This window comes from Diorhabda sublineata, chromosome 9 (genome assembly GCF_026230105.1).
Source record: "Diorhabda sublineata isolate icDioSubl1.1 chromosome 9, icDioSubl1.1, whole genome shotgun sequence".
Classification (NCBI taxonomy): Eukaryota; Metazoa; Arthropoda; class Insecta; order Coleoptera; family Chrysomelidae; genus Diorhabda; species Diorhabda sublineata.
In genome coordinates this window covers 2344870-2362907 of record NC_079482.1, presented here as the reverse complement: position 1 = coordinate 2362907, position 18038 = coordinate 2344870, and the positions used below count along the sequence as shown (strand labels likewise).

The 18038-nt window shown below is 31.3% G+C and overlaps 1 protein-coding gene across 2 annotated transcripts in view; it reads right to left on the bottom strand.

Annotated features, from left to right (window-relative positions):
• Positions 1–17742, bottom strand: part of LOC130448605 (neuroligin-1-like) — a 29058-nt gene extending 11316 nt beyond the window's left edge. Inside the window, exons 1-2 of one of the 2 annotated variants that reach the window (XM_056786034.1) lie at positions 17545–17742; positions 1780–2080 (exon numbers count right to left, since the gene is read on the bottom strand). In XM_056786034.1, the coding sequence (XP_056642012.1) occupies positions 1780–2066 (287 nt within the window). In that variant the 5' untranslated portion in view covers positions 2067–2080; positions 17545–17742. Of the gene's footprint in view, positions 1–507; positions 639–1779; positions 2081–17544 lie in introns of those variants that run through there. The other variant, XM_056786035.1, reaches the window with a different exon arrangement.
• Between the last annotated feature and the right edge of the window lie 296 nt (positions 17743–18038).

The window sequence follows — 18038 nt, the reverse complement described above, 5'->3', positions numbered from 1 at the left end:
CTAACATAAATAATAACACCATATGTGTTTAATTATCGATCAAATAGTTTCGACAAAAACTAATCTTTCTATAACCGTTATATTAAGTACCATAAAACAGGTGAAACTTTCTGTGATGGACGTTGAAAATTACTCGAAGTCACATTGAAATTCCCATGTAAGTTTAGATAAACTAACATTATGTTATTACGTACCAGAAATTCATATTCTCTTTAACTTATAGACTCCGCATACTTCCATACAAGTTTGTAAAGCATACGTTGCCATTATGAACTAATTTTCACTGAAATTACGGAGAGAGTGATACGAATATTCGGAAGTTAAAATGAAGTTGGAATTTCGAGACCAAAATGTTAGGTACGGGTAGATAAGCTTGCACATAATAGAAGAGTTTGGCGACGTTCAGTTTACTTCTTTTTTCAAATGAGTGTAAATTGAATTTAAGTTGACAGTTCTTGAGGTTTCGTTCGCGTATAGGGGAAATTTATTAAAGACCTACGTGATTACCTTGTTTGAAAAACACAATTCAATTGAATCAAGTCCTCAGAAATTCAAAACAATTAATCACTTTAATATTATCTTGTTATAATAAAGTACACACTCGATTTATTCACAAAAAACAATTAATTTACTTTTACTTTAGCTTAATTTACAACAATAAATACAAATTCTTATTATTTTATTAAACAAAATAAATTAGTTCCTTTCAATTCCTCTTCTTTTTTTCGCATTAAAAACTGCTTTGCGGTTGAACATAGATTGTTAAAAAGTATAGAGGGACTCTTAGATTGATGATAATAGTTCCAACTTTTTTTTCACAAAATGGATAATTTAAATAAGATTACTATATAAAATCGTTACTTATAGTTTTTTTGAATACGAGTTATTGTTCTAATATATTGTAAATAAAAGGAAATTATATCAGATTGACTAACTGAACAAAAGTGTTAACGAAATCATTACTCGTGTATCAAGGGAGATTGAATTCTAAACATTGGTAGCCTTGTGGTATCCATTTACAGTGTTGTAAGATTTATTGTTGTCAAAATAAAATATTTATAATTAAATTAAAATATATTTTAACTAATCATTCAGTCATAAATAATTAATAAGAATTTTATGTGAAATATTCCATATATATAAGGAAAATAAAAAGAACGAAAGTTGTGTGAAACTTTTCTCGAAGTCGAAAGTTCGAAGTTCGTAAAAAATAAAGTTAGAAAACATCAGAAAAGTATAAATTCCAGAAAATCTTTAACGCCCAACTGACTGTGTTGAATAAATTTTATAAAGTAGTTTTTAAATAAAAGTCTCGAGTCGTAAAGGTTCATTTCTTGTAACCACAACGACGGTTTAAAACCCAGCAAATCCGATGTTTTGCACGATTGCAATGGAATTTCCATTTTGTAAACGGTTTGTTGCATCGAATCGAGCTGATAGTTACAACAGTTCCGCCGAGTTTAATAGAAAATCTATCACTTTATTTGCGATTTCGGTATTACTGATATATACAGATATAATAATTCAATTTTAATCGATCGAGCTGAATTAGACATTTGTTGACACCGGATAAGGAACTTACTTTGACTTTGACGTTTATTCGGACAGCGAGTAACTCCGAACAAAACGACGAAAACTTTTATTAGTCAATGGCTGTCAAATTAATAGTAAACAACATGGCGTCTTCAAACTTGAAACTACTGCCATCTGTTGAACGATTGGCGGATCCGAGGATCAAAAGTTAGGTTATAAATGATAAAAATTCATTAGAGAACTAACCTTAAGCTTCCGACTGGCGGGGTGGCGTAAGGTACTCCCAGAAAGGCCTCGACTGACGGATGCATGTGAATGATAATTCCTCTGAGTGGTCCGTATTTAGTTTTGACGATTCTAGTACTATATTTGTGTACCAAAAACGAAATGCTCTCAGATTCTTCGACGAAAACGATGATGATGATAAACCACATCGCATAAAATATTTCAGTTACCGATTTTATTTTTTTCAACGAGAGTGTATCGATTACGCACATGACGCGACCAGCGACATTTGAACTACATTTTCTCATCTACCGCTTCGAATCTGAAACAAAAACAAAATTTGACTGTTCGCCGTTTATAAAAATTCATTAGTGAAAAAACATATTTTCTCGTAGTTTTCCAAAATAGGCTCAGTTCGAGCGTGCAAACGATTTTCCAAACACCTGTTGTTAACCACAGCTGAAACTAACGCAACTAGTTGGAATGTGGCGTTCAAACCTCACAGAAATATCCAAAAAAGTTGTCCCAGTTTAGGAAATAAAAAACGCTTGACATTTAGTATATTTTGATGTTGTTTAATGCCGATAACGTGGAGATTGAATGAAACCATATTTTCCCTCGTCACCTATTCATTAAAACGGTCTGAAATTCCCTCAATCTATCCAAATGACGTGGCAAATCCCCGGGGCAGCCCTTGCTGGATACTTGGATTATCGACTAACGTGCTTAACAACTAACAAAGAGAAAATTCGAATTGGATTTTAAGAAGTTCAAAAATACTATTTTCTATTTTAATTACGAAGGGTTCTAGTTTAGTTCTGGTTGTCTGGGGGTATAATTTCAGTCAGATGCGAAACGTTAACGGTATCAAAAAAAAAAACCCTCGAAGATATGGAAGTAAAGAAATAATTGCTTAGCCGATATCTGAATTACATATTTAAGCGAAATATTTCATATTTTCAGTTGAAACATCGTCGGGAACGCGCGATAAAACACAAACTCTGAAAATTTTATTCTGAAAATTAAACTTTTGCTTCGTTTGGACGTATTTGCGAACAGACTGAATACGACTAACCTAACCTAACCTAACCTAAACATCGTTGATTGGCGACGTCCATATTGAGTATCGATTATTTACGTCGTTTGTCATTCGTTTTGCGCCGCATCGTAGTGACCCGCCTTTAGAGGAACGTCTGACGACCGTTCGTGTAGAGTCAGTATACGAGTGTAGTTCGGAAATTTTGATTAAGCGTAGAGGACGAGTGGAAAAAAATCACATTAATCTTATATGGTATTTCTGTGGTTTATAGGCCAGGTATTGAAGCGTTTCCCATCCGAATTCATTAATGCAGCAACGATTTATTTAAAAGTTTGACAGATGACAGGTGTGTGTCCAAAAAGCGAGATCTACACGGATTTTTCGTCAAGAAAACGCGTTTTTCAATAGTTTTTTACGTATAACTCTGTAATGATGCGTTTTATCGAAAAAAGTGTTATGAACAAAAATGAAGCTTATAAAAAAACGAAGAAATTGAATTAATTTCAAGATCTTGATATTCTACCTAAAGCAAGTTATGGATATTTGAATAATTTTTGTTTTACGTAATTGAGCATTTAATCTTAAATAACGGGAAAAAGGTACATTTTTCAACAAAAAGTCACTGAATACTTTTTAAAGAGCTTAAAAAGACCTTTAAAATGACTATTGATAAAAGTCGTTTCGACTGAAATTTCAGTGAGATATGATGTAAAATAGTTGAAGGTAAAAAAAATTGCACTAAAACTAATGCAATTTCATTGAAAATCAAACTTATTCCTTGTATCAAATACTTTATTTGGATGTTATTTACGACATTTGAAAGTTTGGCTGATTAGAAATGCATAATTTTGGAAAAAATTATCATTAAATAAATTTTTTTTTCAATTTTTCAAAAAACATTTTTTTTGCTCCTTTTTTTCTTCATAAATATAAGAGATACAAAAACGAATAAACAGTCAAATTAAAGCTTTTTTTATGACGGTTATTTTGCTTTTTTTATTTTTTTTGTAGCATAAAAATTGACGGAGTTATAACCAAATTAATCTGTCACTATAGTGTCACTACATCCACAGCCCTTTGACCCTTTATTAATAAAATGTGGAGGGTCTCAAGCCCTTCTAACATAAATAGACTTGTAGCCCTGAAAATTACCTTCAAAATGGTTTTTTTTAGGATGTTATAACTTCAAAATTAATGGAGTTACATAAAAAATAAAAATTTGAATTTTTTTTGTGAATTATACGATATGAAAAAGTTTCAAATTTTAACGCTCGAATTTTTTTTGTTAACGCAAGTTGCCTGTAGAGGTAAGGGGTGATTTTTAAGGGTTGAATAATAAAAATTTATTAAAATGCTATGAATTTTTCACAGTAAAAATGTTTTAAATCGTTAAAAGATTTTTTTCTGTAATAGAAGGGTAGTTTTTAAAGATTTTTGAGGGTTGGTATTTAAAAATATATGAATTTTCTATTATAAAATATGTTAAGATATATAAACGAAAAACATTTGAATTGAAAAAAAGTAGGAAAAACTTTGTTATTGATATTTTTCGAAAAAGGGTGGTTTTCACCCCTTAAAAACAAATTGCACACCTTGCGACCGTGTACATCTCGATATTGAAGGTAAGATGAGCTTAATTCGAAATTTTCATGAAAATCGGAGCCGTATTAAAGAATCCGGGAGGTTTGACACCATTTTGAGCTTGAATGCCTGCACTATTAATGGAGAATATAGAAATCATCAATTTAAATCGTCAAAATGATTAATTTTGATTCTTTATTATTATTATTTTCTGGTGGTTTCCACCCTGTAGTAAATCACACACCAGTTAAATGGCATTAAACCGAATTCAGCTCCGACTAGATTGATGACACCATAATATTATAACTGCCCGCCGGGGAGGTAATATTAAATCAAGATGGCAGATAATTTTGCGTAGTTCAACATAATATGAAAATAAATAATAATAAACAAATTATCTTGTGGTGCGTGCTTGTTCTAATGAAAAATAAAATTGTTCGAATTTCATCAAATTTAATTTGACCTTGAAACATGAGTACGTTGAATCCATACATTTTTACGTACTTAAGTTTTTCGAATGAAAACTTTTTGCTCTTATAGAAATCCAATGAAATGAATTAATTTTTTTTGAAAACAAACAAACATTACAACGTTAAACTAAAAAGTCAAGTTGAATACCTATTTTTTGTAATTAATAAATTATTTGTATATAGGCAACACACATTACATTGTATAATTAGATTTTGACGTAGAAATGTCAGTTAATGAAGTTTCGTTTTACAAAAAATATGCAACGAAGTTTCTTTTCGATGAAAGAATAAAAGTATCATAGAACTCGCGTTTTGTTTAAATATAAATAAAATTGGAAATTTCTATCCGCGTCCAATTGCCGGACGGAACTAACTTAAATAAGGTAGAGCTGTCACGTCGATCAAAAATGAGATAGTTCAGTGAAATTAGACGTTTTTCGAATGAAAATTTTTTGTTCTGATAGAAATCCAATGAAATGAATTAATTTTATTGAAAACAAACAATCATTACAACGTTAAACTAAAAAGTCAAGTTCAATACTTAATTTTTGTAATTGATAAATTATTTGTATATAGGCAACACACATTACATTGTATAATTAGATTTTGACGTAGAAATGTCAGTTAATGAAGATTCGTTTTACAAAAAATATGCAACGAAGTTTCTTTTCGATGAAAGAATAAAAGTATCATAGAACTCGCGTTTTGTTTAAATATAAATAAAATTGGAAATTTGTATCCGCGTCCAATTGCCGGACGAAACTAACTTAAATAAGGTAGAGCTGTCACGTCGATCAAAAATGATATAGTTCAGTGAAATTAGACGTTTTTCGAATGAAAATTTTTTGTTCTGATAGATATCCATTGAAATGAATCAATTTTATTAAAAACAAACAATCATTACAACGTTAAACTAAAAAGTCAAGTTTAATACGTAATTTTTGTAATTAATAAATTATTTGTATATAGGCAACACACATAACATTGTATAATTAGATTTTGACGTAGAAATGTCAGTTAATGAAGTTTCGCTTTACAAAAAATATGTAACGAAGTTTCTTTTCGATGAAAGAATAAAAGTATCATAGAACTCGCGTTTTTATTTAAATATAAATAAAATTGGAAATTTGTATCCGCGTCCAATTGCCGGACGAAACTAACTTAAATAAGGTAGAGCTGTCACGTCGATCAAAAATGATATAGTTCAGTGAAATTAGACGTTTTTCGAATGAAAATTTTTTGTTCTGATAGATATCCATTGAAATGAATCAATTTTATTAAAAACAAACAATCATTACAACGTTAAACTAAAAAGTCAAGTTTAATACGTAATTTTTGTAATTAATAAATTATTTGTATATAGGCAACACACATTACATTGTATAATTAGATTTTGACGTAGAAATGTCAGTTAATGAAGTTTCGTTTTACAAAAAATATGCAACGAAGTTTCTTTTCGATGAAAGAATAAAAGTATCATAGAACTCGCGTTTTGTTTAAATATAAATAAAATTGGAAATTTCTATCCGCGTCCAATTGCCGGACGGAACTAACTTAAATAAGGTAGAGCTGTCACGTCGATCAAAAATGAGATAGTTCAGTGAAATTAGACGTTTTTCGAATGAAAATTTTTTGTTCTGATAGAAATCCAATGAAATGAATTAATTTTATTGAAAACAAACAATTATTACAACGTTAAACTAAAAAGTCAAGTTCAATACTTAATTTTTGTAATTGATACATTATTTGTATATAGGCAACACACATTACATTGTATAATTAGATTTTGACGCAGAAATGTCAGTTAATGAAGTTTCGTTGTACAAAAAATATGCAATGAAGTTTCTTTTCGATGAAAGAATAAAAGTATCATAGAACTCGCGTTTTGTTTATATAAATAAAATAACTTAATTAAGGTAGAGCTGTCACGTCGATCGTAGCTGATATAGTTCCAGGAACCGTTTGCGAATACACTACACCAACACTCACAATTACACTATTTGACGCGCGCGTTTTGACAGTGTAATTGTGAGTTTTGGTGTAGTGGTGGTGTATTCAGTAAGTCGATTGACGTCGGAATTTATTTTTGATCTGTCAAAGTCACGGAACATCGTTACACGACGCGACGGTATCTGTAAACAATTCAAATAGCACTCACACTTTACATTTATATTTTATTTTCTTCGTGCGTTTGTTTTTAAATGATTCACAAGCTCTTGTCTACGAATTGTAAGCAATTTTTCGACAATAAAGCACTTTTCTCTTTCTCCTTCCAGATAATTTCGCGGAATGTACCAACTATCATTCGCTGGTTTCTAAAACCCCCATTAAACTGGATCTAATATTCGAGATCATGCTCAAAACTTCCAGCTGAACTTGATTACGAAAAGACCGGAAACTAGGTCGAGACTAAGAAACATTTGTTTGTAATTACAAAACTGGAATGTTAAGAAAATGATTTTCATTCGGTTTTAATCAATTCGTCCATCTGTTTATATAAACCGGTCTTCTATTTTGATGATTTGTGTTTGGTTACGTCATTTACCATTTGAATAATATCGAAATCGCGTATTCAAACGATTCAAATTTTAAGTGGATTAGATACAAAAGAAATATCCGGAAAATTCTGAGGATAATAAGATTGGATTGTCCTTTTATATTAGAGGAATCCTAGATCGGTTATATGTTACACAATATTTCATCTGGGGACTTTATATTATATTGACAACTCCCGAGGGATGCTTTTGTCCCTCTTCCCGAGCTGTTAGCACTATCCCTTCGAGGTACCTTTTGCTGACGGGAGCAGGAAACTCCAAAGGTGATTTTTGATTGAAGGACCAGTTTAATGTCTTTTCTGGACACATCTTATTATTCTTCTTGTTTGCATTGTTCTCTTTGTTTGCATTCTTCTACTTGTTTGTATTGTTCTTCTTGTTTGCATTGTTCTTCTTCTTTACGTTGTTCTTCTTGTTCTTTTTGTACATTTTTTTTGTTCTTCTTTCTCTTGTTTGCATTGTTCTTATTGTTCTTCACGTTTGTATTGTTCTTCTTGTTTGCATTGTTCTTCTTCTTTACGTTGTTCTTCTTGTTCTTTTTGTACATTTCTTTTGTTCTTCTTTCTCTTGTTTGCATTGTTCTCTTTGTTTGCATTCTTCTACTTGTTTGTATTGTTCTTCTTGTTTGCATTGTTCTTCTTCTTTACGTTGTTCTTCTTGTTCTTTTTGTACATTTTTTTTGTTCTTCTTTCTCTTGTTTGCATTGTTCTTATTGTTCACATTGTTCTTCTTGATCTCACTGTTCTTGTTCTTTTTGTACATTTTTTTTGTTCTTCTTTCTCTTGTTTGCATTGTTCTTATTGTTCTTCACGTTTGTATTGTTCTTCTTGTTTGCATTCTTCTACTTGTTTGTATTGTTCTTCTTGTTTGCATTGTTCTTCTTCTTTACGTTGTTCTTATTGTTCTTTTTGCACATTTTTTGTTCTTCTTTGTCTTTACATTGTTCTTCTTGTTTGCATTGTTCTTATTGTTCTTCTTGACCTCACTGTTCTTGTTCTTTTTGCACATTTTTTGTTCTTCTTTGTCTTTACATTGTTCTTCTTGTTTGCATTGTTCTTTTTTGTTCACATTGTTCTTCTTGTTTGCATTGTTCTTATTGTTCACATTGTTCTTATTGTTCTTATTGTTCTTCTTGACCTCACTGTTCTTGTTCTTTTTGCATATTTTTTGTTCTTATTTGTCTTTACATTGTTCTTCTTGTTTGCATTGTTCTTTTTTGTTCACATTGTTCTTCTTGTTTGCATTGTTCTTATTGTTCACATTGTTCTTATTCTTCTTGACCTCACTGTTCTTGTTCTTTTTGCATATTTTTTGTTCTTATTTGTCTTTACATTGTTCTTCTTGTTTGCATTGTTCTTTTTTGTTCACATTGTTCTTCTTGTTTGCATTGTTCTTATTGTTCACATTGTTCTTATTCTTCTTGACCTCACTGTTCTTGTTCTTTTTGCATATTTTTTGTTCTTATTTGTCTTTACATTGTTCTTCTTGTTTGCATTGTTCTTTTTTGTTCACATTGTTCTTCTTGTTTGCATTGTTCTTATTGTTCACATTGTTCTTATTCTTCTTGACCTCACTGTTCTTGTTCTTTTTGCATATTTTTTGTTCTTATTTGTCTTTACATTATTCTTCTTATTTGCATTGTTCTTATTGTTCTTATTGTTCTTCTTGACCTCACTGTTCTTGTTCTTTTTGCACATTTTTTGTTCTTTGTCTTTACATTGTTCTTCTTTGTCTTTACATTGTTCTTATTGTTCACATTGTTCTTATTGTTCTTATTGTTCTTCTTGACCTCACTGTTCTTGTTCTTTTTGCACATTTTTTGTTCTTCTTTCTCTTTACATTGTTCTTATTGTTCTTCATGTTTGTATTGTTCTTATTGTTCTTCATGTTTGTATTGTTCTTCTTGTTTGCATTGTTCTTATTGTTCACATTGTTCTTATTGTTCTTATTGTTCTTCTTGACCTCACTGTTCTTGTTCTTTTTGCACATTTTTTGTTCTTCTTTCTCTTTACATTGTTCTTATTGTTCTTCATGTTTGTATTGTTCTTATTGTTCTTCATGTTTGTATTGTTCTTCTTGTTTGCATTGTTCTTATTGTTCTTCACGTTTGTATTGTTCTTGTTTACATTGTTTTTATTGTTTGCATTGTTTTTTTTTGTTTGCATTGTTCTTATTGTTCTTCTTGTTTCTTTTGTTCTTCTTGATCTCACTAGTTCTTGTTCTTTTTGCACATTTTTTGTTCTTCTTTCTCTTTACATTGTTCTTATTGTTCTTCATGTTTGTATTGTTCTTCTTGTTCACATTGTTCTTCTTGTTTATTATTGTTTTTCTTGTTTACATTGTTCTTATTGTTCTCTTTGTTTGCATTGTTCTAATTGTTTTTCTTTATTTCACTGTTTTTCTCGTTTGTATTATTCTCATTTTTCTTGTTCATATTGTTATTTTTGATCTCAATGTTCTTGTTCTTCTCCTTATTTGTCCATATTTCTTTTATTTTGTAATCTCTACAAAATAAAATCAATTTAGTCGAATTCGGCTTTAAATTGACATCGACCCACGAATATCACGTGCTTGTAAGTCATCAGAAACCGAATTTACTTGACATACCGTATAAAAAATTCATTCCCGTCGCCGAATTAGACGTTTAGAAATATATTTACGTAATATTACAAAAAGAAAAAAAAAGTGACAAAATGGTACGCGATGCAGATGAAAAATGGCGGAAGCGTTTTGTTTGTGACATTTTTACAATAACGAAGTATAAACGCCCCAGTTTTGAGCAATATTATTAACATATGAAAGAAAGCGTCGAAAATGCGAGAGAAAGATTTATTAATCTTTTCATTCTCGCTTTTATTCTATTTTTCTCTTTTTAGGTGAAAGGTAAAGTTTTTTTTATTTTTTTTAATATAATACATCGTACCTTAAAACGAAATTCAACTGAGTACGGTTCTGTTTATTTTTTGCGCATATTATTTATATATGCATTTGCTCGTAGCAGAAATCTCAGTCTAACAACGTTGCCAAACTTTAAAACCGATATAGAAATTAAAGGAAAAAGTACAAATCAATTCGGGAGATATTTCATTCCTCGGTGAGATTGTTGAGGAATTTATGCGATGAAGGTTTGTTACGTTTCCGGCGAAACCGTGTCAAGTGTAGATATTTCAGCGGGAAACGTGATAACAGTTCTTTCTGGAAGAGCAATATTAGAGCTATTCAACGGCTCTCGAGGTCAAGAACCTTTGCTGTGAACCTCATATATGACATCAATGACAGAAAAAAACAATTTCCTTAAATGGCTGTCACTTTTTTATAACCAATAGAAATGTCATAAAATTTGACACATAGTTGGTACTTCGTAAACGTCATATGGATGTCAACTGTCAAGCTGTAAATCAATAAACAATCCGTTTATTTACTTGATAATTTCCTCGAATAATTATCAAGAAAATCGTAATTTTTTGTTATATTTAACACAAAAGCGTGTTACGTGGTTATAATATAAAGTTCTTTATATTTCATCGAAGTGATTTATATACGATTCTCGAGAAAAATCGCGGGGATTAAGTTACAAACATGAAACAGATGATTGGTGCTGTCATAATTTTGATATACGATTCCGAACGTAAATCTAAGGAATCTAGATATTGTTGCGAGAGTGGCATACAAATATTTCCATTATATATAAGGTAACAGTCATTTTTTTTCTTATAGGTGATATAATTCTTTCATTTGCAATTTGTACACGAAACAACTATCGATACAACATATATTTCAAATTAAACACCCTGTATGTTATATAACGGCTATGAAACTTTAATTTTTCTTAAAAATAACGAAAGAAATTTAATAAAATATTAACTCGAAACAAAACGAGTCACTAGAAATATAAATTTAAGCGTATTACGAGGTTCAAGATGGATTTTGTGACAAATTATGAATCGGGTCTCGTACACACCCTCCAAAATGATCCCCGCGGCTTAAAATACATCGAAACCTACATCAGGGGTATCAATTATCATAATACGAAAGCGTTTAGAAGAAAATGTTCTGATAAGCAGCTTCTTATGTAGAACTACAACCGCGTCTCAGAAATTTCGTACTTAGAAGTCAAATTAGACGTTAAAGCTTTCGAAACTTGTATAAAATAACACTCTGTATATTATTTGTGTAAACTTATTGAATACATTAACGAAACCCTCATGATCAGTCCTATAAACTATTTTTAATCATCCCGTTTTCTCATTTATTCTGGTGCTGAAGAATTTCATTACATCTCTCCGTAATCTTTAATCCTGTCGTATCTTTGGAGCCCAGTTTTCATTCCATTTAACAATCGGCAGATATACTGACATTATATCGAGAGATTTGCTTTATCTGATCTCTTCATGCCCCAAATATTTTTTAAAGCATAATAATAGAAGAAGAAGGCGGTTTGAGGAATTTGTGCGTTGTGTAAGTTTTGTAACTGTCGAAAACAAAACTATGGAATGAGTTTTCGAATTATTCGAAGATAAAGTTAGGTTAGGTTGGTTAAAACGGTTTTTAAATAGTTAAAAAACTCACTAGGTAGTCAGATACAAGCAAACAAGGAAAAAGTACAGGAAAATGAGATAAATTGGAATGAAATAAGTTGTTGGCACTGAGTTTTTGGAAAACTAAAACCCCCCAAGATCTGTTGAATCTAGAAGAAAGAAAAAATAACTCGGAGAAGATATAAATGAAAACTGGGATGGAATCGCAAAGAAAACGTTGCTAAAGAGGCTAAAGACACACACGTAGTTGTAACCAACAACTAAAACTTCGTGGTTTCGTCGAGAAGTTGAAGAAAGATGTAAACAAAAACGCGAAATTTTCTTAACTTGCTCCAAAAATTTTTAAATCATAGTTAAATGAGATTGGAGTTAGTTTGAAGAATTTGTGCACTGTGTGAGTTTTATAACTGTCGAAAACAAAACTATAAAATGAGTTTTCGAATTATTTGAATATAAAGTTAGGTTAGGTTGGTTAAAACGGTTTTTAAATAGTTAAAAAACTCACTAAGTAGTCAGATACAAGCAAACAAGGAAAAAGTACAGGAAAATGAGATAAATTGGAATGAAATAAGTTGTTGGGACTGAGTTTTTGAAAAACTAAAACCCCCGAAGATCTGTTGAATCTAGAAGAAAGAAAAAATAACTCGGAGGAAGATATAAACGAAAGCTGGGATGGAATCACAAAGAAAACGTTGCTAAAGAGGCTAAAGACACACATGAACTAGTAACAAACAACAAAAACTTCGTAGTTTCGTCGAGAAGTTGAAGAAAGATGTAAGAAAAAAAGCGAAACTTTCTTAACTTGCCCCAAACATTCTTAAATCATAATAAAATGAGATTGGAGTTAGTTTGAAGAATTTGTGCGCTGTGTAAGTTTTGTAACTGTCGAAAACAAAATTATAAAATGAGTTTTCGAATTATTTGAATATAAAGTTAGGTTAGGTTGGTTAAAACGGTTTTTAAATAGGAAAAAACTCACTAGGTAGTCAGATACAAGCAAACAAGGAAAAAGTACAGGAAAATGAGATAAACTGGAATGAAATAAGTTGTTGGGACTGAGTTTTTGGAAAACTAAAACCCCCGAAGATCTGTTGAATCTAGAAGAAAGAAAAAATAACTCGGAGGAAGATATAAACGAAAGCTGGGATGGAATCGTTGCTAAAGAGGCTAAAGACACACACGTAGTCGTAACCAACAACTAAAACGCTAATAAAATTTCGTGGTTTCGTCGAGAAGTTGAGGAAAGATGTAAAAAAAATCGCGAAATTTTCTTAACATGCCCCAAACATTCTTAAATCATAATAATATGAGATTGGAGTTAGTTTGAAGAATTTGTGCACAGTTCAAGTTTTATGACTGTGTCTTTATTCTATAAACCGTGTCAAAATCAAAACTGTGAATTGAGTTTTCGAATGATCCGGAAAAAAGTTAGGTTAGGTTCGTTAAAACGATTTTAAATAGTTAAAAAACTCACTAGGTAGTCAGATACAAGCAAACAAGGAAAAAGTACAGGAAAATGAGATAAATTGGAATGAAATAAGTTGTTGGCACTGAGTTTTTGGAAAACTAAAACCCCCCAAGATCTGTTGAATCTAGAAGAAAGAAAAAATAACTCGGAGAAGATATAAATGAAAACTGGGATGGAATCGCAAAGAAAACGTTGCTAAAGAGGCTAAAGACACACACGTAGTTGTAACCAACAACTAAAACTTCGTGGTTTCGTCGAGAAGTTGAAGAAAGATGTAAACAAAAACGCGAAATTTTCTTAACTTGCTCCAAAAATTTTTAAATCATAGTTAAATGAGATTGGAGTTAGTTTGAAGAATTTGTGCACTGTGTGAGTTTTATAACTGTCGAAAACAAAACTATAAAATGAGTTTTCGAATTATTTGAATATAAAGTTAGGTTAGGTTGGTTAAAACGGTTTTTAAATAGTTAAAAAACTCACTAAGTAGTCAGATACAAGCAAACAAGGAAAAAGTACAGGAAAATGAGATAAATTGGAATGAAATAAGTTGTTGGGACTGAGTTTTTGAAAAACTAAAACCCCCGAAGATCTGTTGAATCTAGAAGAAAGAAAAAATAACTCGGAGGAAGATATAAACGAAAGCTGGGATGGAATCACAAAGAAAACGTTGCTAAAGAGGCTAAAGACACACATGAACTAGTAACAAACAACAAAAACTTCGTAGTTTCGTCGAGAAGTTGAAGAAAGATGTAAGAAAAAAAGCGAAACTTTCTTAACTTGCCCCAAACATTCTTAAATCATAATAAAATGAGATTGGAGTTAGTTTGAAGAATTTGTGCGCTGTGTAAGTTTTGTAACTGTCGAAAACAAAATTATAAAATGAGTTTTCGAATTATTTGAATATAAAGTTAGGTTAGGTTGGTTAAAACGGTTTTTAAATAGGAAAAAACTCACTAGGTAGTCAGATACAAGCAAACAAGGAAAAAGTACAGGAAAATGAGATAAACTGGAATGAAATAAGTTGTTGGGACTGAGTTTTTGGAAAACTAAAACCCCCGAAGATCTGTTGAATCTAGAAGAAAGAAAAAATAACTCGGAGGAAGATATAAACGAAAGCTGGGATGGAATCGTTGCTAAAGAGGCTAAAGACACACACGTAGTCGTAACCAACAACTAAAACGCTAATAAAATTTCGTGGTTTCGTCGAGAAGTTGAGGAAAGATGTAAAAAAAATCGCGAAATTTTCTTAACATGCCCCAAACATTCTTAAATCATAATAATATGAGATTGGAGTTAGTTTGAAGAATTTGTGCACAGTTCAAGTTTTATGACTGTGTCTTTATTCTATAAACCGTGTCAAAATCAAAACTGTGAATTGAGTTTTCGAATGATCCGGAAAAAAGTTAGGTTAGGTTCGTTAAAACGATTTTAAATAGTTAAAAAACTCACTGGTTAGTCAAATACAAGCAAACAAGGAAAAAGTACAGGAAAATCAGGTAAATTGGAGCGAAATAAGTTGTTGGGAGTGAGTTTTTGCAAAACTAAAACCCCCGAAGATCTGTTGAATCTAGAAGAAAGAAAAAATAACTCGGAGGAAGATATAAATGAAAACTGGGATGGAATCGCAAAGAAAACGTTGCTAAAGAGGCTAAAGACACACACGAACTAGTAACAAACAACAAAAACTTCGTAGTTTCGTCGAGAAGTTGAAGAAAGATGTAAGAAAAAAAGCGAAACTTTCTTAACTTGCCCCAAACATTCTTAAATCATAATAAAATGAGATTGGAGTTAGTTTGAAGAATTTGTGCACTGTGTGAGTTTTATAACTGTCAAAAACAAAACTATAAAATGAGTTTTCGAATTATTTGAATATAAAGTTAGGTTAGGTTGGTTAAAACGGTTTTTAAATAGTTAAAAAACTCACTAAGTAGTCAGATACAAACAAACAAGGAAAAAGTACAGGAAAATGAGATAAATTGGAATGAAATAAGTTGTTGGGACTGAGTTTTTGCAAAACTAAAACCCCCGAAGATCTGTTGAATCTAGAAGAAAGAAAAAATAACTCGGAGGAAGATATAAACGAAAGCTGGGATGGAATCGTTGCTAAAGAGGCTAAAGACACACACGTAGTCGTAACCAACAACTAAAACTTCGTGGTTTCGTCGAGAAGTTGAAGAAATATGTAAACAAAAACGCGAAATTTTCTTAACTTGCTCCAAAAATTTTTAAATCATAGTTAAATGAGATTGGAGTTAGTTTGAAGAATTTGTGCACTGTGTGAGTTTTATAACTGTCGAAAACAAAACTATAAAATGAGTTTTCGAATTATTTGAATATAAAGTTAGGTTAGGTTGGTTAAAACGGTTTTTAAATAGTTAAAAAACTCACTGGTTAGTCAAATACAAGCAAACAAGGAAAAAGTACAGGAAAATGAGATAAATTGGAATGAAATAAGTTGTTGGGACTGAGTTTTTGGAAAATTAAGACCCCCGAAGATCTTTTGGAACTAGAAGAAAGAAAAAATAACTCAGAGGAAGATATAAACGAAAGTTGGGATGGAATCGCAAAGAAAACGTTGCTAAAGAGGCTAAAGACACACACGAACTAGTAACAAACAACAAAAACTTCGTAGTTTCGTCGAGAAGTTGAAGAAAGATGTAAACAAAAACGCGAAACTTTCTTAACTTGCCCCAAAAATTTTTAAATCATAATAATATGAGATTAGAGTTAGTTTGAAGAATTTGTGCACTGTTTAAGTTTTATGACTGTGTCTTTATTCTATAAACCGTGTCAAAATCAAAACTGTGAATTGAGTTTTCGAATGATCCGGAAAAAAGTTAGGTTAGGTTTGTTAAAACGATTTTTAAATAGTAAAAAAACTCACTGGTTAGTCAGATACAAGCAAACAAGGAAAAAGTACAGGAAAATCAGGTAAATTGGAGCGAAATAAGTTGTTGGGAGTGAGTTTTTGCAAAACTAAAACCCCCGAAGATCTGTTGAATCTAGAAGAAAGAAAAAATAACTCGGAGGAAGATATAAATGAAAACTGGGATGGAAACGTTGCTAAAGAGGCTAAAGACACGTGGTTTCGTCGAGAAGTTGAAGAAAGAAGTTTCCTCGAACTATTCTTCCACTTAGTTACAGTTTATCGTGTTTGTAAGCCGAAGAACGACCTTGAGAAGATATCGCCAACAATACCAACACTTTCGTGTCGAAGTTTTTGTGTTTTTCCATCGCCTTTCCGACAATAATTAACGGTTTCACTCACTTTTTGAACTATATTATGCTCCTTAACACATTTCTTACAAATTTCGAGTTTCTACCCAATTTTCGCAAACTGACGCCCGGTTTTCAGCGAGTTCCTTCAACCAAAAGCTTCTCCCCACTTTTTTGGTATTTTTTTTTTCGTTTTTCTACCCGATCCTGACTTTCTTTAAATCGAAACACCTGTCTCAACACGTTGACAGATATCGTGAATCGTTTAGATTTTCTTTGAAACTAAACTTTTGACAATGTTTCAATTCGGTTCATTTGACATCTGTCAAATTAAAGGAAACAGTCAACGCCTACTAAATTGTCTAAAAATTACGAATTTTTTGTTTGTTTCTTTGTGATGCTATTTACATCGGACAGACAACTCACTGTTTGGAAAATAGATATAAAAATCATCAATACGATAAACAATTCGAACTAATATCAATGTTAAATATTAAAAAAATACTTGTAACATAATCGAATGCAATAAAAATAAAATTTCGCATATACAGTGTGTAAAAATCGAGAATTTTTTCATTTTTTATCAAAGTTTTTTCACCTATCAGAGAACACGGTATATAATTATCGTTTCATTCGTTTTAAATTTAAAAAAAAAAACATTTTTACGTATATTAATCGTTCCAAAACATGTCCACAAAATTCACACCGTATTTCCTAAAATACCTCGTATAAAAGGAAAATTTTCCGATCTAACGTCTAACTAATGTAATTCGGTCACTAGGTATATTATAAAAAATGAACACAGTAAAAAAAATGATTAAAATCGTTTTTTTATTTCAAATTTTCGTGCAAATACGATGAAAAACGTTTCGTTCATCAATAAATTTCGACCAAGTGAAAAAATTTCAACGTTTCTTACCCGAAATAATCGTTCGCCGTACAAATTGATCTTCGCCCCAAATTCGACATCCCCATTCATATTAAATAAGCCGAAAACATTGTTACGTTTGACAGGTAACTTATACGTGTACGTCACGAAACGAGAAGTTTACGAATACGCGCGTCGGAACATTTTCGACTGCCGCATCGAGTCTCCCGGGCTGGTCCAGGATGCTGTGGACGTGAACCAACGTCCTGTCTCATCCTTAGACTTGCGCAATACCTCAATCGATAATATTTAGAGCTTTAGATCCAGTGAATATATTCATTTTTTTTTTTTTCGAGATTCCTTTAAGAGTCGGTATTCACTTTTTGTATGGGAATATACGGTCTTGATAGTGGCACTACATGTGTAGGGTGGTGTGGGGCAAATTAATTCTCTGACTTTCCGGCGTTCAGTTTTTATTTTCCTACGCGATTCTCTATAATCGAATTTAAATCATCGATAAACGTAAGTAAAAGTAATCAAAAACG